This window comes from Quercus robur, chromosome 11 (genome assembly GCF_932294415.1).
Source record: "Quercus robur chromosome 11, dhQueRobu3.1, whole genome shotgun sequence".
Taxonomy (NCBI): domain Eukaryota; kingdom Viridiplantae; phylum Streptophyta; class Magnoliopsida; order Fagales; family Fagaceae; genus Quercus; species Quercus robur.
Genome location: NC_065544.1, coordinates 27,482,866 through 27,506,637, shown reverse-complemented (window position 1 = coordinate 27,506,637; position 23,772 = coordinate 27,482,866). Strand labels below are relative to the sequence as shown.

Genomic DNA, 23,772 nt, shown 5'->3' with positions numbered 1-23,772 from the left:
GAATTGAACATTAAATATGTATCATATTATTTGGGTGACCTATTGGTGGTTCAAACTCAATGCATATATATTGTACTTTATTCATTACAGGCCTGAGATAGAAGACATCAAAGACATAGTGGAATGGATATCACTTAATTTGAAATATGATGCGTTCCCATATATTGCCAAGAAACTAGTAGGAATATACCCTCGAGTGATGAAATTGAAGTCATGTTTAGCTCTAGGATCATATGATGTTCGCTTTATAGGAATTTGGGCAATGGGGGGAATGGGCAAGACAACTCTTGCTAGAGTTGTTTATAATATGATTTCTAAAAAATTTGAAGATTGTGTTTTTATTGAGGATGTCAGGGAAAAGATTGAAAAATATGGTGTTGTTCCACTGCAAGAGAAAATTATTAAAGTTTTGAAGGAAAAGGATACGAAAATACAAGAGAAGTATGATGGAGTTTGCAAGATCTACAATAGGTTATGTAAGAAAAAGATTCTTCTTGTTCTTGATGACGTCGATAAACTGAAACATTTAGAAATGTTAGCTGGGGAGCATGATTGGTTTGGTTCCGGCAGTAGAATTATCATAACAACAAGAGATAAGCATGTGCTGGAGGCACATGGAGTAGATGAAATATATGAAGTTAAAGGATTATGTCATGAAGATTCTCTTCAACTATTTTCCTTAAAAGCCTTTAAAGAAAAGCATGTCCCAAATGATTATTTAAAGCTATCTAACCATTTTTTGAGTTATGCTGCTAACCTTCCTTTAGCTCTTGAGGTTTTGGGTTCCTTTTTGATTGGAAGAAGTCTTGACGAATGGAATAGTGTGCTAAAGAGACTTAAACAATATCCTGAGGAAGATATTTTCCAAGTACTTAAAATAAGTTTTGATGGGCTGCAGAAACCACAGAAGGAAATATTCTTGCATATTGCGTGCTTTTTTAATCATCATAAAAAAGATTATGTAGTAGAAAAACTAAACATTCTTGGCCTTTACCCTGGTATAGGATTGAAGGAACTCATTGATAAATCTCTCTTGAAAATTATTAATGAGGATATAGTGTGGATGCATGATTTACTTGAAGAAATGGGTAGGAGCATAGTTTCTCAAGAGTACCCTGATGATCCTGGGAAGCGTAGTAGATTGTGGTGTTATGAGGACATTGACAAAGTGTTAAGAAAAAATAAGGTAATAGGTTTATGTTGAGAATTTGAGCTCATTCCCTACCTTCATGTTCAACAAATTTGAAATTTGAATTGTTTTGCTAATAATATATTTTGCAATTCACCATTTCCTTCTTGATTATTAGGGAACAGAAGCTATTCAAGCCATGGTTATTTGGGATACTTATGACAAAGCACAAATGGCACATTGGAAACCTGAGGCCTTTTCCAATATGTACAATCTTAAATTTCTTAGAATGAATGACGTTGCCTATGTCCCCACACATCTTCCTGATGATTTAAGAATTCTTGATTGGATTTCGTATTCTTCAAAATCTTTGCCATCAAGTTTCCAGTCAGATGAGCTTGTTCAACTTTGTTTGCAAAAGAGCAGAATTGAACAACTTTGGATAGGAATAAAGGTAAGTGAGTTATTAAGTATCCTGATACAAGTTTTCTTTTAAGTCACAATAAACAAATAGTAGGAAGCTAATTATTCTATGTTCTTCAATTCTAACAGAAATTTGAGAAGTTGAAGTTCATTGACTTGACTGCCTCCTCATACTTGATTATAACTCCAGACTTCACTGAAGTGCCAAATCTTGAGAAATTAGTTCTCGAAAGGTGTATAAATTTACACAAGTTTCACCCATCCATAAGAATTCTTAAGAAACTTATTCATCTTAATTTAAAAGGTTGCGAAAGACTAAATCCTCCTTCATGCACGTTTGAAAGTGAGTGTCTTGTGGCTCTTGAACTTTCTAATTGCTCAAACCTCAAGAAATCCACAGAACCTAAGGATAGTCAATGGCCTAGAGAATCTCGATTTGAGTTATACAGCTATAGAGGAGCTGCCTTCATCAATTGTACATTTGAGAGAACTTACTTCATTGACTCTAAGATATTGCATAAATCTTGTGCACCTTTCTAGCACCATTTGTAGTTTGAAGTTGCTTAATTCTCTTGATCTTTTTGGATGCTTAAAATTAGACAACTTGCCAGAAGAAATAGGAAATATGCAACTTTTGGAGCTGCTTAATTTGAGTTGGACAGCCATAAAAGAGGTTCCTTCTTCCATTGTTCGCCTTAAAAATCTCAAACAGCTGCATATTCGTGGATGGAAGTTATCTGAATTTTATGCTCGGCCAGCAAGTCCTGAGTGGAATGACCCTTTACAAACTGCATTATTTTCCCTGCCAACAAGTCCTGCTCCATGGAACATATTATTGCCTTCATTTTTATATTATTCCCTGCCAACAAGACCTGTTCCGCTGGGCTTGTTATTGCCTTCCTTATCAGGTCTGCAGTCTTTAACATATTTGCATCTTAGTGACTGCGATCTTTTGTCAATCCCCAATGATTTTGGCTGCTTGTCCTCTTTAGCACACTTAAATCTAAGTGGAAATAATTTTGTTTCCCTTCCTAAAAGTATCTCTCAACTCTCTAAACTTCAAACACTTCTTTTGGAGGGCTGCAGGAGGCTTCAATCATTGGAAAGTGTTCCACCAACTATTGATTCTGTGATTGCAAACAATTGTACCTCACTGGAGAGATTTCCAGAACTGCAATTTCATCTTCTTACATCCAATCACTCCCATTTGAATTTCCAGTGTCTAAACTGCTTCAAATTGGTTGATAATATTCAAAGCATCAGTAACATGATTCAGGTCTCTCTCTATATCTCTCTCTCTCTCTCTCTTTCTCACTCTCTCTCTCTCTCTAAGTTCTAAACGTTATGCTTTGTATATTTCAGGGACAAAGTGTTAAACTACCATGCATCTTAGACATTATTATCCCTGGAGGAGAAATCCCAAAAGGGTTTAGCCCTGTAGGTTGGTGTGATAACATACAAGTGCCTAATTGTGAGTATCAATACCTGATGGGAATTACGTTGTGCATTGTTTTTGTGCTCAACCCGTGGCGTCCTTTCTCTAGAGATTTTCAACTTACATGTTTGTTTGAAGTCAATGGAGTTGCCATGAGATATCCAGTACGCTCTTTTTTTAAGTTAAACTATGCTATGGCTGAATCACCTCACCTTTGGCTGCTCTATTTGCCCCCTCAGTGTGGTGAATTTTCAATTAAAATAATTTCCGATAACATAAAGGTGATGAAAAAAGGGTTTAATTTGGTATACAAGCAGCATGCTCTGTGAGGATCTGGGTGTAAATGTGTAATCCAACATGATATTGATGATTCAGCCTCGGAAGGTACCCGAAATAAGTGAAGTGATGATGAGGATGATGGGGCTGGATCTAGTGGAGGAGGCTACTCTAATGAGGAACTGCATACGGTGACTTGGAGATTTATGGCTCATTCTGAAAAATATAGTAAAATGGGAATTTTTCGACTTCTTTGCCTGTAAGTCATCATCCTTCTTCTTGCTATTATAATTTACAAAACCTGCTGTTCTCTTTTAACTTGAGGAAGGGAATCCAATGAAAGTGTTGATTCTGATTGTCAGGTTTAAATTGGCATGATAACAAATTTAATTTGTCATAGGTATAAAATAATACAGTTTTTCTTTTTTGATTTCCCTCACTAGCATTTAAAAAAAAATCATTGTATTGTGCTAGTTGTACCTTAGCATTTCCTTTTGGCACTCATAGCCACATTTAAAAAAATAAAAATAAATAAATAAATCTTAATCAGGTTGGAATAATACAAATTTGTCCTGTTGTCTTGTTAGAGTATTTTAATTTAATGGAAGGAGGGGATCAAACGCCCAAGAAGCATGTAGCCTATTGTGGCGATAAAAGGGATATTTACCAGAACCACATTGAAGAATTACCCAAGTATGGTCCCTTGTCTCACGTCCACCTGGGCTCTTGCTAAAGTGGTCAAGGACTCAAAATGGTCAGTTATTTAAATTAACTGTCAAGTGGCTCTTATTATTGATTAAATCATGTTTTTTTTCTTCCTGCAAATGTAATGCTCTGTTGAACTTCTATTCCTATGCAAATACATTTTGAAATTTCTCAAGGTCTGTTGTATTTATATAATTGTTTTTTTTGCCTTTTCTCTAACAGTCCCACATATATAATGTATTCTTTTTTTTTTCCTTGCCGGCATTTGGGTCTATGATTCATATTGAAGAAATATCCAACAGAAACCTGGATTGGTTCAGATGTTGATTTTGGACCATGATTTGCACAACTTAAATGCAATTGAAGTTAGAAACAGAAAAGTAATGAAAAAATGTTGAAGTTTTTAAAACTTTTTTTGCCCTGTTTGATAAGAAAGAAAGAGAAATGAATAATGAGTATAGAATAAGTGGATAACTATACAATGTTCCATGAAAATGAGTCTTAGTAAAGTTTATAGCAGAATTTACTATTCATATGAGAGGTAAGAATATTACCCAAAATATTGAATAAACTTTCAATGAAATTGTCTTATAATTTGTACAATGTGCTGTGTTTATTATGAATGAACACTTTTATCCAAAAAAAAAAGCATTTCACTTCAATTTTCATCTTATTATGGGAAGAAATATAATGAGGTTCCGTTTCCTTTTTTATTTCTTATCAGTTTTCTTCTATTATATATCAAAACATGAAAGTTGATTTAAAATTTTCCCAATTCAATTTTCTCAATCTAACACTTTTTTTTTTTTTGATAGGTAAGAAAGCAATATTATTAGTAGAAAAGAATAAAAGATACATAGAGTTTACGGTAGTGAACAAAGAACAACATAGCAACAAAAAGAAATAAAGGAATCAAAATCATATTCTAAGAGACAAAAGAAAATCAATAATAGTAGAACAATCCAAAAGACCCCAACTCCGGGACCAATCAAAGAGAGTCCACTGGCACAAATCTAATAATTGGGCCATTGATTTCTTGATATCCTCAAAAGAACGCCGATTATGTTTAGTCCAAATAGTCCATATCAAACAGCCTGGTACTAAATTCCAAATATCGGAATTATATTTCCCAAGCCAATGGTGCCAACAACAAAGTAAGTCTACAACCAAACTTGGCATGATCTAATCAATCCCAAACAGCTGAATCTTATGCATCCGCATAGAATGAGCTAACGGACAAAAAATAAGAAGATGATCCACAGATTCCTCATTACAACAGCACATACAACAACGATTTGCCAAGGGACGACCACGGAGCATAAGATTATCCAAAATGAGAATCTGGCCATGGGCTGCTATCCACATAAAAAATGGCACCCTTTTAGGGAACTTTACTTTTCAAATTCCCTTCCAAGGGAAACTAGGAGTAACATTTCGAATCTTGAGAGAACCAGATGATTTTCCACTGTCCTACTGTTAAAAGCTTAGCCCTGACCTACTCCCATGTTTCTGCACTTAGAATAGGTACCACTCTACCTGTTTCACCAATGTTTAGTGAACAAAGTTTACTCTGAATGGATACCAGGCCATATGATCTAACTCACTTCCAAGACCAGTTTTTATCTTTCCCAACACTTGAAAGTTGAAATCCTTGCATTTGATCTGGTAGCAACATCATCTCTGACTTGAGTACCATACTTCTGAATTAGGACTCCATCTGGTAGTCACCAATCATGCCATAGGAAAATGCTACAACCTGATCTTCAGTAATGGCCTGAAAATACTTCTAAGATTTAGAATTTTTCTCTAGCCCGGAGAGCTATCTTGAGGGATGTTAACAAACCCAAAACTATTGTCTTAGCAAACAGATTTTAACACAAGCTACCCAAATTGAGCCTGCCTTAGCAAACAGATTCCATATATGTCTAGTTATGGCTGCTTTGTTCCATTCTTACACCCCTTTCAAAGCTAATCCACCTTCTCTTTGACTTGCATACAACATCCCAGGATACTTAAGCCCCTAGATCTCCTTTCCTTTCCATAGGTAACTACTAAATTTCTGTTCAATAGGCTTGAAAATCTTCTTTGGCAATATGAAGATGCTTGACCAGTAAAATCTAAAGGCTATAATGAACTGATTGGATCAACTGGATCCATTCTGCAAAGTAAAGATTCCTTGCTGCCAGGATTCATTTCTGCCTGTTATCTCAAAAAGGGGCATACATTCTTTTGCACAAGGACTCCCAGAAATTAGATGGACCTGGAGGTATCTTACCAGTATTGAAGCTCTTTTGAATTGTAAGATCTCAAAAATTTGGTTCTTCAGCCCATCTGGAACAGCAGCACAGAAAACCTCATTCTTTTGAGAGTTACCAGCCAAATCAGACAGATTTTCAAACTCCTCCAATTACTATGAAAAAACTTACTGCAAACTAGGTGTTTCTTAATAGTGGCTTCTGGATTTCCTGACAAATTCAGTAAAGTTAAAAATATGACCAAAAACAGCACATTGATCTTGACCCAAAATTTAGAAGTTACACACGCACATATACATGTTTGTATGTATGTATGTATGTACCTACTACCCAGGTTGCATGATAATGAGTTTTTGACCTAGTCCTTCACTATAATGTGGAAGTAATTATAGCAACAGGTTAGGTGGAATCTTCATAGTATGAAGCAAAAGTAGTAGGAGACAAAATGGGACAAATTATTTGACTCAGATAGAGGATATAATAGAGCAAATTATTTAGCTTTATTCTTCATGTGGTCCAACTCCCAAAACAAGGATAGTGAATGCTTATACATGATAACAATAAGTAAATTCTTGAATCAGGAAATCTGCAACATTGAACATGTTAGTATATATTATGAATATGATTATAAAATCTGACACAATGGAACTTGCAGTTGAAATCAAATTTTAGCGACAAACTTGGATATCTTGTTCAGATCACTTATAAAGCCTTAAGAGAAATACCATACACACTAACAAGTCATGAGAAATTAAAATAACTATCTGCAGCAGGTTTTCAAATGTTAGTTTCAGACTGTTATTCACATCTACATCCCTTTCATTGGAACACTTCTCTTTTCCTCTTTTTTGATATGTCAGTTCTTCCTCCTCCTTTTCATTTTCCATTTTTTTCTCCCTCTCTTCCTGGGGAAAACATTACATGGAAGAGTTTATTTTTTTTCTCTTTTCAGCCCTTTTTTTCCTCAGATATTTTTAGTTAGGTCATTTGTGTTGGTTGTTGTATTTTACAGGAGAAAGCATGATTAAATGTGCCATAAAACCAAATAAGTAATATTTCTTCTAATGAGAAAGTTCAAAAAAAAAAAAAAAAAAAAAATTCATGCCAAACGGTCACCTCAAATTTTTACCCATAAGATAATCCTTTTTCAGTGCTTGACAAACAAAAGCAGTATCGAATGCTAACTGCATGGTTAGTCATAAGAAATAAGTGTCCCTTTGAACATACTCAGCTGCCCCATGTATAGGTATATAAAATAGGAGAATAAGTTGAAGCAGCCTTCCTGTACTGTGCGGGCACAAATCAAGAAACAAAATTACAATGATCAAATAAAACAGGAAAGGAAAAAGAAGAAAAATGCGACAGAGCCACACTCCATACAAGTAGAGTATGTAAGAAAAATGACTTGATATCTAGCAAGGACCGCTCACATCCCTCAAAGCATCTAGCATTTATTTCACTCCAAATACACCACATCAAGCAATGCGACACAAGTCTCCAAAAATCTATATTACGATGCCTCCCGAGTTTACCTTGCTGAGACTCAAACAACTCAATTACCTTATGAGGCATAACCCAATGAAGTTTAAACAAACAAAACACCAAAGACCTCAAATGCTATGGGGCAATGAAGCAGAAGTTGATCCACCGACTCCTCACACCTCTTACACGTAACACCAATCAAGAACAATAATAAGCCTTTTGCGAAAGTTATCAGTTGTTAGAACCTTACCTAAAGAAGCTGACCATGAAAAGAAAGCCACTCTTGGAGGCACCTTCGATTGCCACACCAACCTCCAAAGGAATGAAAGAGTAGGAGGAAAAAGAGAGATAAAAACCTTTAACCTCAAAACCTTTACTCCTTACTTACTTCCAACAAACCTTGTGAGGGCCAACACCCTGCACTTTTGAAGAGTAAACGATGACCATAAACTGATCAAAAGAGTCTTCCTCCCAATCCTACTGCAGTGAACGACGAAATTGAAAATTCCAATGAATCCTCCCACCAAACCAACACATAACCTCCCCCACTGAAGAGTCCCTTGCCCTACTCAGACAGTAAAGTTTTGGAAAAGCCTCTTCGAGGGTACAATCCCCACATCACACATGCTTCCAAAACTTCACTCTAGTACCATCACCCACATCATACTGTAGTAGTTTAGAGAAGTTCAACCGGCCACTTCTAATAAACCTCCGAAGGCTAACACCGTACGCACTGGTCACCTTTTTCGTGCACCAACAACCCCAAACATTCCTATATTTCACCTCAATAACCTTCCTCCATAATGCATCTTTCTCTAAACCATACCTCCACAACCACTTACCTAAAAAGACAGAGTTAAAAATCCTCAATCTTCTAATACCTAGCCCCCCAACCTATATTGGCTTACAAACCTTAGCCCATTTCACCTAGAGTAATTTAGAATCACCACTAATACCACTCCAAAGAAAATCTCTCTATAATTTCTCCATGCGATTGGCAACCTTCCCAGGTATAGGAAGAATGGAAAGGAAAAAAGTAGGTAAAGAGGAGAGAGTATTTTTTATAAGAGTAACCTTACCCCCCTTAAGTAAATAAAGCCTCTTCCAACCTGCTAGTCTTCATTCCATCTTCTCTAATATAGGATTCCAGATTGACACCTCCTTGAATTTAACATCCAAAGCCCCAAATATTTCAAAGGAAGGGAAGAATGCCTACAACCCAACAGCCCCACCAACACATCCAGATTATGTACCTCTCCATCATTAAACCAATTTTGATTTCCCCAAATTAGTCCTTAAACCTAAAACCTTCTCAAATCTAGTCAGAAATCTCCCTCAAAGTAATTAACTGATTAGGGTTAGCATCACAAAAAATAAGAGTGTCATCTGCAAATAAAAGATGAGACACCATCATTGAAGTACTAGGTCTAGAACCTACAAAGAAGCCTGAAAATTGTCCAGCAACTACAGCCACATCCAACATACGGCTCAAAGCCTCCATAACCACATCAAAGAGCAACGAAGATAGAGGATCCCCTTGCCTAATCCCCTTAGGGCTCCCAAAAAAATCTGAAGGACCCCCATTAATCAAAATGAAAAATTTAACGGTAGAAATGCAACACATAATCCATTTTCTCCATTTTTCTGAAAACCCACAATGCTACAACATATATGTTAGAAAACCCCAATTCAAATGATCATACACCTTCTCCACATCCAACTTACACAACACCCCTGGAATCCCTGTCTTCAATCTATTATCAATACATTTAGAAGCAATTAGCACGGAATCCAAAATTTATCTACCTTTCACAATGCATTCCGTGAATCTAAAATAAGCCCATATGCCACCCTTTGGAACCGATTAGCCAACACCTTTGAAATAATCTTGTAAATCCCACCAACTAAATTGATTGGTTGAAAATCCTTGATTTCCACAACATCTGCCTTTTTAGGAATAAGGGCAAGAAATGCAATATTAAGATTCTTGAACACAACTTTAGATTGAATGTTCTAAAAAACTTCCATAATCTCTTTCTTCAAAACACTCCAACAGGACTGGAAAAAAGCCATGGGAAAACCATTCGGGCTAGGAGCCTTATCACCATTAAAACCATTAATCACCCCATACACCTCTTCCTCGTCAAACGGCCTATCTAACCAAAGGGCATCTTCCTCAGAAATTCTAGAGATGTCCACGTCATCAAGGACAGGTCTGCCAACCACATTTTCAGAATAGAGCTGCCTATAGAAGCGAGAAATACCTTTTACTATGTCCTTTGGATCCGAAGAAAGTTTTGCATCCACCATAAGCCTATCTATGGAGTTAAATCTTCTGTGAGAATTGGTTATACGATGGAAGAATTTAGTATTCCTATCTCCTTCTCTAATACAAAGAACTCTAGATTTTTGCCTCCAACAAATTTCTTCCAGAAGAGAAGCTTTTTCTAGCTCACCTTGGATTCTTTCCAAATCCAACTTGTCCTCCGCCGTTAGACCACGACTTTCCTTAATAGTCTCTAATTCGCTAAGATCCTTCCACAACTGTTTACCTCATTCTTCTACATTTCCAAAAACCTCTACATTCCATTTTTTCAAATCATTTTTCAACAATTTCAATTTATTTGCCAATACAAAACTTGAAGCACCTTGAAAATGATAAGATTCCCACCAAGATCACACCCTTTGCACAAAGCCCTCATCCTTAAGCCACATGTTCCCAAATCTAAATAGCCTCTTGCCCTTATGATGAAAGGCTCCACCCTCTTATACAATTGGAAAGTGATTTGATAAAAGCCTAGACATTCTTCTTTGACAAACAATAGGAAACTTAGCCTTCCAATCTGTAGAGAACAAGAAACTATCCAGCCTTGCTTTTGACTCAACTTCTCAAAAATTAGACCAGGTAAAACTTCCTCCTTCCAATGGGAGATCAATCAGACCTTGTTCAAACATAAAATCAGAGAACTCACGCATAGCAATTGTAAAAACAATAGAACTAGAACGTTCGGAAGGAAATCTTACCACATCAAAGTCACCTCTCATACACCATGGAACATTCCACCAACTACTCAAACCAAACAATTCCTCCCATAAAAACCTTCTTTCACTCATTGAGTTAGGACCATATACTCTAGTAAATGCCCAAACGAATTGGTCAACCATATTTTTAAATTTACAAGACACCGAAAAGCATCCCATTGCTACCTCCACTTTATCCACAACCCGCGTGTCCCACATCAGCAACACCCCTCCAGAAGCACCACAAGAACCTAAATATGACGAATCAACATGTTGGCCACACCACAAACTGCGAATTACAACTCTAGTTATCAACTCCATTTTAGTTTCTTGAAGACAAACAATATTTGGCCTCCAATTCCTAATCAGATTTTGAACTCAAAGCCTTTTTTCCTACTAATTTATTTCTCTGACGTTCCAAGAAATAAATCTTCAAATTCTATAATTCTTATGGATGCCTTATGTGGTTGTACTCTAAATTGTTGGATTCTCATTTATTATTAAAAGTTAATTCCATTTGGAAATGAATATGAATTCCAGTATTCCATATTTACTATGACACAGTGCAGCAGCTACAGCACGTTCTATGAGGATCTGGGTGTAATTCATCATGATATTGACGTTTCAGTTGCCGAAGGTAGCATAGATAAGCAGTGACGGGGCTGGACCTAGTGGAGAAGGCTACTCTAATGAGGGACCAGATCCTAAGACTTGAAGGATGTGTGGCTGATTCTTTCGGGAATTTTTTGACTTCTTTGCCTGTAAGTCATCATCTTTCTTGTTCCTATTATAATCCAATGAAATCAAAGTGTGAGTTTTGATTGTTAGGTTTATTTTGGCATGGTAAAAGTTTTTAATTTTTAATAAGTATAAAATAATAGAGTTTTTCTTTTTGGATTTTTCCTTTTTCTCTTTTTCCTCAGATATATACTAGCGTTTAAGGAAAAAAGAAAAAAAAAATCAATGTATTGTGCTAGTTGAGCAGTTGTGCCTTAACATTACCTTTTGGCAATCAATTCCCAATCACCACAAACTCGAAAATTAAAATCATCCTGTATCATCTTTTTTTAATTTATTTTTTTAGTTTTTTCATCAGGTTTGAATAGTTCAAAATTTTCTTGAAGCCTATGGTGGCTTAAGAGGGATGGTTGCCAAAGTGACGTTGAAGAATTAGCCAAGGAGGGTCCCTCCTCTCTCACCCACCTGGGCTTTGGTTAAAGTGGTCAAGAACTAGCTTAGGAGGGTTCCTTTTTGCTGTATGTGTGTGGCTTTGTTCAATTGGTTTTATAGAGTTTAGGCACTGGCACCAGTGAAGAGATATTAAAGATTCTCTTGTCCCGTGCTATTGTGCCATTTTGTAATCTCCAATTTTCTTAGTGAATTTTTCTGTTAGACACTGTCTGTGGATGTAGGCCTAAAGCTGAACCACATAAATCTTTATGTTTCGTGTGTGATTGTCTTTTTTATTTCTATTTTGCATAACCTACTATTATTTTGTTACACACAACAAATGAGAGAATAAATGCTTCTACTAACTTAACAGTTTGTGATTAGAGCAATATCTGCTTATGAAATAGAGTTGCACACTTGCACTGTTGTAATGTTTGAGTGCCCTGTTGGGCTTGTAAAGTGTGGTTGTAAATGTAGTTGTTTGTACTTTGGTAGCTTAGAGGGGGGTTTGTTCGAGTGTTGTTTGTTGGGCTGGTGGTTGTGTCCAGCTTTGTCTGAAGTTTTTTCTTTTGGTGTTTTGATCAACAAAAATTAATTATTCTATAAAAAAAATTCTTTTGAGGGTTGTTGTATTAGTATAACTAGTTGCAGACCCGCGCGTTGCGCGTGATAAATTTTTTTATGATAGTGATATTATTATTAATATTTTTCTATGTATTACTACTAAAGTTGCATTACATATATGTAACCAATATATTGCAGGATTCTTGTTGATTGGAGGTTTTGGTCATGGAATTAATTTTGTATTATTAGAGATTAGTATTCGGAATAGAATGAGGAAATTTTATTGTAGATTTTTTTTTTTGAAACATAATTTCTACCATACTCGGTTGGCTAATTTGTACATTCCCAAGTCAATTGCGCACATTTTGATTGTTATATGTAATTCTTCATTCCTATAAGGGTAAGGGCATTCACAATCCCAATGACCCACTCCATTTTTCTTGCATGCTTGGTTATTTGGGATGCAAAATGCGTTTGTTCCAAAAGTTGTATGTCAAACGATTTGTCGATAGTTTAATAGCAATAATTTTCCATTTGGTTGGTTTAGAATTAATAATAGTAGTTGTATTCTCTCATCTTTTGATTTGCATGATTGCAAGTCTATATTTGCATTTTTGTATCCTTCTATGTTGGCTTGAAGAAGGATTTCTTTTCCCGCTTTGGTTTGATCTTGTATAAAATATTTGTGAACTCCGACCCAAAATGGTGCTTGTTTGTTTCCAACCCTAAAGCATTGATGAATGAGTTTTTTTTCATCCTTTCAAAGGAATAAAGGATTTTGGAACAGTCTAGTCAGATTGATGTGGTGAAGAAACTGGTCAAAGGCTTCTTCGTCCACCACAAGATTGGGAAGAAGAAGCCTTTGACCGGTTTATGGAATTGGTCTATTCTTCGATAGTGCGGGGGTTTGGTCCTGATAAGGTTTGTTGGAAACCTGCAAGGAATAGAGGTTTTGAGGTTAGAGGTTATTATAACTCCTTCTACCCTCCTACTTTTGTTTCTTTTCCATGGAGAATGATATGGCAATCGAAGGTTCCTCCAAGGGTGGCTTTCTTTTCTTGGTCTGCTTCCTTGGGTAAGATCTTAACAACAGATAACCTTTGTAAAAGACGAGTGATGGTGCTTGACTGGTACTATATGTGTAAGAGGAGTGGGGAGTCAGTGGATCATCTTCTACTTCATTGCTCCATAGCTTGGGAGTTGTGGTCCATGGTCTTCTGCTTGTTTGGTACTCAATGGGTTATGCCTCATACTGTTCTTGAGTTGTTTGAGGCTTGGCAAGGAAAGTTTGTGTGACATCGTCATATTGATGTTTGGAGACTAGTGCCTCATTGCTTGATTTGGTGCATTTAGTGTGAAAGGAATGCTAGAAGTTTTGAGGGTTGTGAACGCTCTTTGCTGGAGCTTAAGTCTTTTTTCCTACACACTCTCTTTGAATGGAGTGTGGTTTTTTCTCATTTTTCTTGTTCTTCCTTTTCTTTGTTTCTTGACCGTTGTTCTTTTGTTTCCTGATTTGTGCCCCCATAGTACATCCCCAATGTACTCGGTTTGGCAATTTTTTTATTATTAATAATATTCTTACGTTATTTATCAAAAAAAGAATCATTTGCAGCTATTTTTTAAAAATATAAACAATCATATAATAAGGATGACACGTGAACATTGTTGTCATCACAATTGCAATATTGGATCCATGAAGGCAATTTTTTTCTTCAAAAATATAATAATGACTCTAGAACTGTGCACGACATCATTGTATAAAGTTAATCAAAAGAGAAAATATAGGACTACAATATTTTGTGCCACAATTTTGGACGTGATAGACTGTGATTAGTAGAAAAAAAAAAAAAAAAAAAAAAAAAAAAAAAAAAGTGGAGTTCATGTGAAAGTAACAAACATTAGTTGTGAATTTAAATATGTGTACCTCGTTTTGATGTAGCCTAAAAATTTTGGCAATTGTCTTCCAACTTTGGAAAATATTTCGAGCAATAATTCTGTAAGTAATTCATGTTATATGCTCATTTTTGTGATTGTGTAAAGAGTATTTTTGAGATATTTTTGTTTTGTATTTTTGAAATTGTTTAGGGTTGTAATTTATAGTATTTTTCTTGCTTTATGGATGAGTAAACCATTTCAATTATTTTATTCATAATTTTCATTGTTTAGTTATAAATATCTAAATTAAAGTATAAGAATACATAAATGCAAAGTTAAATGTAAATTTAAAACCATCCATGAAGAATATGTAAAAAATTTCATGAATTATTATTTATTTGTCTAGTTATAAATATCTAAATTAAGTAAATGAACTTTTTCAATTTTTTTAAAAATAGATGAACATGTAAAATCCTCTCACACGTTATTCTTACAACCAAAGAAGGTGCCACTTCACTCATTGGTTTACTACATGACTAATGGTCTTGGTATGTGGCATAAGAGATCCTTCCTTCCCCTTCTAATTTATTTTAGAGACCGTAGCAATATTTCTTTTTATATAAGTGCCTAATGTTTTGTCTAATAATAAAGAGTCCTCCTAGGAACACAAAAATTCTCAATAATTTCACGACATTAATAAATTACTTTATTACCTCACTTACACGTGGGCCATTAAACAAAATTAAAGTCATATTTGTTAGGGGTCCATGCAATAGCAAAGCAAAATAAATTTATGATCAGCAAATGATGAGGGTAGCAAATAAATTAACATGTATCCGTTACTTGCATCAATGGTAAAATAACAGTTGTGGAGCAACCGAATAGCAAGTTGATTCATTTTCTTGATTGTAGTTTCATTTCTCAATCTGTTGGCAAAATATATAACTTTTAAAATAGCTAAGGGATGCTCTTATCGAGGCATTTCAATAGCTTCCAAATATGCACCTTTGAAAACTCATCCAAGTTTTTCTTTTTCAAATTTTGTTACTCATCTGTCAAGTTTTTCTGTTCAAGAAGCATAGCATTAAAACACGCAGAAAGTATTTGTGTTCCAACAAAGGAAAATGTGTGAATTTTATTTGTTGAATTTTTTTATGTTTCAGCATCTGACAAATATTAATGTTGGAACCAAAAGGGGAATCCAGAGTACATTAGAATCAACAAAACAACGAACTGGTAGAATTGTTGCAATCTTTATCCCATTAGTTTCATTTCTCAATCTATCAGAAAAATATCTCTTCAAAAAAAATAATGCATGCATTTATCAAGACATTTCTACAGCTTCCAAATCTGCGCCTTTGAAAGCTCCGTCAAGTTTTTCTCTGTCAAAATTTTGTTACTCATTTCCTCTACTGTCTTTGACCCAAAAGAATGAAAGCGTCAAAGAGATACGTGTAGAGAGAATGTGTAAGCATATCAAACTGATCCTCTTACTCCATCTTGGTCTTCCAAATTAATTGTAAGTTAACAACTACCAAAAATAAGACATTATAATTTGTAATTTTTCCAAGTTAACATTAATGACCAAAATATTACTAAATATTAGGAGAGGTGGGTACGAACCTGCAAAAGGAATTCTTCCAAATCTAAGCCTCTAAAGCTTAGTCAAGTTTGCTGAGTTTCACATATATGGAAAATTATGCAAACAATTTGACTCTAGATATTTATGGTCGTTTAAACGAACTATATTCGTGAATACATCTCTGAAGTAGACTCAGTTCAAGTCAAGTTTATGATAAGTACTCGATTTCCTTCAAAGACAGTATATTGATGTAGGGAAAGTAACCTATCATAGAAACCACACTCACGCAGTTCCCCAAAATGCAAATATGATAAAAAAAAAACTTGATGTATTAAACCGTGCTTTGTAAAACCTATATTTAGCAAGCTGTTCAATGCAAACAATAAAAAAAATATATATATATATATATATATATATATATATATATATATCCAATAGAAAAAAAAGAAACACAAACATTTCAAGCAAAGAGTAGTATGGCAATCAGTACATTTTTCATCAACATACATGCTTAAATATTAACAATCTCTATTTAATACATAAATAGTGATAGATTTAATATATAGATTCGATATAGCTACATGATTGTCACAATGTCATATGAATATATTGATTTATATGACATTGTAATTTTCTTCAGTTTTTGTCAGTATTAAACAAAAAGACAAAGCAATTCATTAAAAACCCCAGCAATCAAAACAATCATCCACACCATAGCAAGGCAATTCATTTTTATTTTCTAGTAAAGCAAACCATTGAAAAATGTCTTTTTTTTTTTTTTTTTTTTTTTTTTTGTTAAATTCTTTTGGTTACATAAACTCAAGAAACAATCAGCTTGTGGGATACTATGGAAGGTGATGATGTGCCTCTTGCATCACAGCTTGTGGCATGAAAGTTGACCCACAATGTTTCAGATGAAAGTTGATAGGTATAAACGCTATGTTGGGAATTTTTCTTTAGGTTCTATCAATATTGAATCTATTAGAAATAAGACAATGTCTTTTACATTATATTTTGGTATTAAAACCGAACAGCCTACACAATTCATATAATTCAAAACCAAGCAGCAATTCATTACGAATGATCTATTGGCGGTTTTGCTGTCAAATCATTACTATGGATGGGGATGATATGCCTCCTCCATCACAGCTTGTGGCAAGATACAATGTTTTGGATGAAAGTTGACCTAGGCTTGGTATTAAGTTATTAACATGTTGGTCATGCATGGTTGCAAATTCAGAATTCAAGTTGGGTCATGACATGTTTGTGATAATAGGTGCTAGTGATCTTTACATGGTATATATGGAGCCTTTTTAATATTTAAGTTTTCACTTTAACAATGTAGAAATTGAGTCATCAATGATTGAGTGTTTATATGTTACACATTTCTGCAAATCTTTTCAATGCATTGCATAGATTAGCGATTACTACAAATAATAATTGTTCAATCACTTTAATTTTAAATTTAGGTTTGGATTAGATTAAAATCCAACTTATATATGAATACTTCTCAAATTATTTCTTTATGGGATGCACAACTTTACTCTTTGTAGGGGCCTTTTTTTGTGCATGGTGTATTGGGCTGGGCTGCTTCCTGCAATGATGGGCCCGAATGTGTCTGAGTAAGGGAGTTAAGGCCGGTCCAATTGTAACTCAACTTGGGCCGGTTTGTGCACAAACTTATGCCTTATCTGTCAGAAGTAAACTTACGGCAAGCAGCACTGTTGCAGATGAGTTACGGCAGACAGATATAATAATAATAACCAAAACAGAGTATCTGACTATTTAAATAAATGGCTATGTAATCCCTACTTATAAAGCATGATTACAGTCATGATGATGTCAATCACAGAAAAAAGTAAAGAAAATAATACGAACTAATCAAATGGGCATAAATTAAGTTTTAAGTTTAGTTTGCCGAAGCAAAGCCAAAGAGGGGAGAACGCCTCTTCTCAATGCAAATAATCTCCCAGGAAAGGATCCTACCGTGGGGATTAATGGCTTTGAGGGAGTCGGACTTGAATGGTTATTACCCAAAAAAGGAGTCCTTGTTTACGTTTTGGAAAAGAGCAAGATTTGAAGGGGGAGAGAGGGAAAACGATCTACCGGTGCATGCCCACTGTATTACCTCTCATTCTTCCTTAATTTTCTCTCTTTTCTTCTCTGTTTTCTTTCTTATCTTTTCACTCTGTTTTTCTTCCTACTCCATAAATGCTCTATTTTTTTATCCCCTTTTCAGGGCACGGCAAGGGCCCTTTTATAGTGCCTGCTGTGACCAATGTTTTACCGTTTTGCCCCTTAACTGCCTTTGTCTAGTCTAGGCGCACTTGCCGACTACCAGGTCTGTGTGACATTCACCCTTGCCAGACAGAGGCAGGTTTGTTTCGTTCCTCTATATACCGTAACACCTCTTCCTGCCACGGTATAAATGCTTTCTCTCTCTATTCTCAAGGCATGCACCTAACTGTTCCCCCTCAAACTTGCCTCTTTTGGGTGGTCTATCATCCTAGCAGGACGTACCTCCCAAAAGGGGTTGGGCAGGAGCTGCCAAATAGATTTTTTCCCCTCTCCCCACCACCAAACCATACCCCCTTTACCTCTTACCTTTGGTCCATAGCCCCACCACGTCCTATATTGGCTGGGTACAGGCTGGTGGTGCCTGGGCCTTGCGCGTGCTTTCCTTTCAGATATGTCAAAGAGTCTGCCTGCTGCTCATGCGTCTGCCGTGATCTGGAGGCTCTCCGTCCGTGTTTTCTAACCTTTTATGTGGGCTTTTCTTTGGTTTTCTGCTCCATTCAAGAGCTGTGCTTTGTCTGATGATGGGCCTTACATTTCTTTGGTCCACTCTTGATTTTCTTTATTTCTTGCAACGTTGGACTGTTATTCCTGCCGCAATAACTTAATCCTGCTGGACCTCTTTTGGGCCAGCCGTTTATCCCTTTTCTCAGTGGCCTGTCATGGGCACTGTTTTGCTTTTACTTATGGGCTCCTATGTCCCTTTGGGCTTTCCTTTAAGCATCCCCAACCCGATTGCTTTCTTTGGGCTTCCTCGACCCATTTGCTAATTCCACACTCCCATGGACTTTTTACTAACTTCATTGGGCTTCCCCGGCCCAATAACCTTATTCTTATCTTTGGGGTTCATGGGCCTGTCATAAACCCCTTACTCTCTTAGTTTGCATTGCCTTGGGCCTGCGGTGGCCCTTTCTCACTTTTCTACCTCATACACTGTCCATAGGATGCTATTTCTTTCTTTCCTGATTTCTTTGAGCCCACTTGCCTCTTCAAGACCCATTTATTTATTTGTTGGGTCTGTGATCCATTATTCTTGCTGCTTGGGTCTAATGGGTTTTTGCTATCTATTTTGTCAATTCTTTGTAGCCCTCATTATTGGGCTTTCTTTCTGTCTGTCTGGGCTTCTACAAATGGCCCTCAACACTCTTATATAGCTTTTTTTTACATAAATATACAAATAAAGCAATCTCAAACAAATGCAAAGTCATTGAAAATTAATATTTCATCATTGAATCAGGGAAAAAATATAATATACAGAAACATGGTATGCAAACAAAATTAGGCAAGAACTTATTTAAATTACACATTTGTTTTAATCTATAGAAAACAATCTTTATTTTGCTCAAACAAATAACAACTAAAGCAACATAGGAATTTATTCAAATTACAAAAGAGCCATAATAGAAAGAAACTAATGGTTACATTCTTTGAAAGATGACAAGTATAAATGCTGTGTTGGGAATTTTTAGTATTGAATCTATTAGAAATAAGACAATCCAAACAACCTACATGATTCATATAAATCAAAAGATAATCTATTGGACATTCATTACTACCAATTCATATAAATCAAAAGATAATCTATTGACGGTACTTTTGTAGCGAAGGTGGGGAGATTTTCACTTTTTCAAATGGTATCAAATTCCTTGCCTTCATGGTTTTAGACTTTCTGGGTATAGCAAAAGTGAAACGATGTGAAACTGTATAGCAAAAGTTCAAACCATATGGTTGTCCTTCAAACCGTCAAAACAAAGCTCCAATTAAGAACCACAGCAATCAAAAAAATCATCCAAACCACAACATGAAAGAGGCAGTAACAAAATGTAAAAAGGGAAACAAAAAACATCAAGCAAAAGAATGGAGCACAAAAAGAACTGGGATTTAGAGATACCTCAACCGAATCATCCAAGTTCTGTCAGTACTTATATACTGTGAGGAGAGGAAAACAGAAAGGAAGGAAGACAAATAGGCGGCCGTTATTGTGAAACCGTAGAGCAGGAAGGTAGGGAGTTTTTCACGATTTCAAATGGTATCAGATTCCTTCCTTCACGGTTTCAGACTTTCAAGTTTTCCTTAGGTTGAAACGATGTGAAATTGTACAGCAGAAGTGAAACAATGTGAAACTGTATAGCAGAAGTTCAAACCATTCCCTACGTTGTGTACCCCATTTCACGATTTCAATTTTCCTGTTTTTCCTTTAAGTTGAAAAGACTTTGGGTTTGGGCTTTATGGTGGAATTAAATAGATAAGAAGTGGGCTTTATGGTGGAGATAGAGCTGGGATTTATTATTATTTTGAAATTTATAGATTTATTATGATTCTGAAATTTAAAAAAAAAAAAAAAACTATTTTAAAATTGTAGGAAAAAAAGGGTGTGAATGACATGGCCGTTGACGTGGCACAACCTGAGTGTAGCAACATTTAACGCTTTGCTTCAGCTTTTAGTAATATATAAATAGATATAGATTCTCTTGGGCTGTTTGGTCAATTCGTGCTTCTCTGCTAGTGACAAAATACTTGAGAACCTTTAGCAATAAATTACTAAATCTTTTATTTGTAAAACCAGCCATCTAAACCACCTTCCTAAAATAAGTTCTAAAGGGCCATTTCACACACAGCCTCATCTATTCCTCAACTGTGCTCTTAGCATATTTTTGTTCCTCTTCCTCCTCTACTCTCCTTTCTTCTTTCTCTATTGCCTTTCTAGCTAGAAACAGACTCAAATGTTGTCATCATTTGCTTGGAACTTACTATAGGCATCAACCAGCCCTTGGGTCAATTGATCTCTAATGTACCTTAAAGAGAGAAAATTTCCTGCTGTAAGCCACCAGTGCCATTCCCAATGCTCTTCCAAGGATTCCAAGAAATCTTGGACTATTTCATCAACCAAGTTCTGAAGATTTCTTGAACCTCATTCTGAATTTGAAACTAAGATTTTGACCCATTACATAGGGTCAACATCTTTAAAACATGCTGTAAGATCTACATCCCCAATTTCCCTCTGTTCCTCTCTAGCATTTTACATTGGTGCAGAATGATGTCTCTACAAGTGCATGGGTATTGGAATGCACCACTCATTGTTATCCAGGTTACTAAATCTTTGACCTATATATTGTTAAAACACACTGTAGCAGAAGTAATGTTTCTGCATCTTATGTACATGTTTAAGATAGAGGCTCCCAAGTGTCAAGTTTCTTCCATAAATCTGTAAAACAATTTTCTTACAAAGTAGCCATGGATTGTTTTAACCAATTACAGAGCTCCCAGTTGGGTATATGCAACAAGAATAAATCTCAGCTTCAGGTTCACTATTTGCAGCTTGCATTTGACAGAACAAATTTACGGCATCCTTAATATATCCATTTTGAATGAAACCTGACATCATAGCACCAAATGTAACGTTATTTCTATTGAGAATTCACTTAGCATAAAAATCTAACAAAGAAGTCAACATATTGTAAAACCCAGTTTATTGGCTAAGCAATGCATATGTTCACCTTGAAAATTGTTAGTGTATAGCTTAGACTAGTTTAGCCCATTGGGCTTAGCCCAGTATATTGTACTTGTAGTTTACTCTTTTTACTTGTACTGCACACATATCTAGCCTATATAAGGCTCTCTATTGTACATTGTTCTATACACATCAATATACAGACTATTCAGTTTATAATCTTAACATGGTATCAGAGCCATTCCTCTGACTTTCTGGTTCCTGTGGACATCTCCGGCGTTCTTCCGCTGCCCTCGCCTTCATCCAGTAGCCACTGTCAGAAGCGAGTCACCGCCGTCACGCCCACAGTCCCAACAACTCTCGGATCTTATTGTTCTGCTCATCCAACTGTCAAAGCAAAGGCATTGAGTGACAGAACAGACAATCCCGAGCAAAACCCAACAAAGAACGGCCAGAAATAACCTCACACGCGCCTCCACGCACCGCCTGAAGTTTCTGCCTCACGAACACGCGCCGCCACGCGCCGCCACTCTCACTCACGCGCCGTAACAGACGCCCTCCCACGCACCCCACGCGCCCCACGCGCCAGCTTCGTTCTGGAACTGCCACGTCAGCCCTAGCGTGACGTCACACCGCCCACGTCAGCACACGTCATCAGTTGACATGACCAGGCCGCCCGTTGACTTTGACCTTTGACTTTGACCGTTGACTTTGACCGTTGATCAAGTCAAAATTTTTCAACAGGACCTATCTTGCTCAGTTTTTCGCGTAGATTCTGATTTTGGGCTCCGTTTATGCATTTGAGGTATCTAAATCTCACTTTTTGGTCATTTTCTTCATTATGGCTCAACAAAGTGAACGAGATATCATACGTCCTATCACCATCATGTTGGATGGTCCTACTAGCTATCATGCATGGTCTCAAAATATGACCGTCTTTCTCAAGGGTTGTAAACTGTGGAGATATGTGACTGGTTCAATTCCTAAGCCAGTACCAGACCCTAAGTCCAAAGCCACAGCTGCTGAAGAGTCTTCCAAGACTGCTGTTACAACAGATGATTATGAAGAACGTCTAGAGGAATGGGAGAGTATTCAGAGTAAGATCTTATCTTGGTTTATCAATACCTCTATTCCCTCCATTCATAATCTTCTTCCTCGTCTTGAAACTGCTGAGGCTGCTTGGAAATTTTTGGCCGATCGTTATAACTGCACTAATGATTCAAGCTTGGAGTTTCACATTGAATCAAAACTTTATCAAATGCGCCAAGAGACAGGTCAGTCTATTTCTGATTTTTATTCTCAGAATTCTACTATGTGGGAACAACTCTCTGCTGCAGATCCTCCACTGGTGTGTTCTAAGGACATTGAGCTCTTTGTCAAATACCGGGATCGCCGTAGATTTATGCACTTCATGATGGGTTTACGTGAGGATTTTGAGCCTACTAGGGCTTCTCTACTTAGCCGGTCTCCTACTCCTTCTCTTGATGCTGCAGTAAAGGAGCTCATTTCTGAGGAGAATCGTCGGCCTACTTATCACATGACATCATCTGATCATGTATTGGCTACACCCTCACCACAGCCTCCCATTGTTGCATTCACTGCTCCTCCGCGAATAAACTCCGGGCGTCCCACCTCTCAGTCTTCCAAAGGTATTCACTGCAAGTTTTGCCGTGCCAAAGGCCATGACATCTCTGTTTGTCGTAAGCTACAGAAATTTGTGCAAGAGCAGAATAAAGCTTCTCTTCCTCAGGCAGCTGCTGTATGTCCTTCAGATCCATCGGTTCCTACAGGTCCATCTTTGGCTTCCTCACTTACTACGACTGATATTGAGGCTGTTGTTCAACAGGTTTTATCCCGCACTTCCACTGCCCTCTCTATCACCTCAGGTAAACAACCTTGGTTTTTTGATACTGCATGTTGTAACCATATGACTCCTGATGAATCCCAATTTTCTGATAAGGCACCCTTAGAACATCCAATCACCATTTACACTGCTGATGGAACTCCTATGCCTGTTAGTCATAAAGGAACAATCTATTCTCCTTGTTTATCCCTTAGTGACACTTTTCATATTCCAAAGTTATCTCTCAATTTGCTTTCTGTTGGTCA

General features: G+C 36.5%; 2 protein-coding genes across 7 annotated transcripts in view; both read left to right on the top strand.

Annotated features, from left to right (window-relative positions):
• The window catches only part of LOC126707551 (TMV resistance protein N-like), a 79,362-nt gene that overhangs the window by 898 nt on the left and 54,692 nt on the right, over positions 1-23,772 (top strand). For 5 of the 6 annotated variants that reach the window (XM_050407266.1, XM_050407265.1, XM_050407264.1 and 2 more), the window contains exons 3-5: positions 91-1,186; positions 1,308-1,583; positions 1,682-1,856. In XM_050407266.1, coding sequence (XP_050263223.1) covers positions 91-1,186; positions 1,308-1,583; positions 1,682-1,856 — 1,547 coding nt within the window. The remainder of the gene's footprint in view (positions 1-90; positions 1,187-1,307; positions 1,584-1,681; positions 1,857-23,772) is intronic. The other variant, XM_050407267.1, reaches the window with a different exon arrangement.
• On the top strand, positions 2,098-12,180 carry LOC126707552 (disease resistance-like protein DSC1). The gene is made up of 4 exons (XM_050407271.1): positions 2,098-2,828; positions 2,915-3,522; positions 3,851-4,017; positions 11,291-12,180. The coding sequence occupies exons 1-2, from the start codon at positions 2,178-2,180 to the stop codon at positions 3,314-3,316; spliced, it is 1,053 nt and encodes a 350-aa protein (XP_050263228.1). The 5' UTR covers positions 2,098-2,177; the 3' UTR covers positions 3,317-3,522; positions 3,851-4,017; positions 11,291-12,180.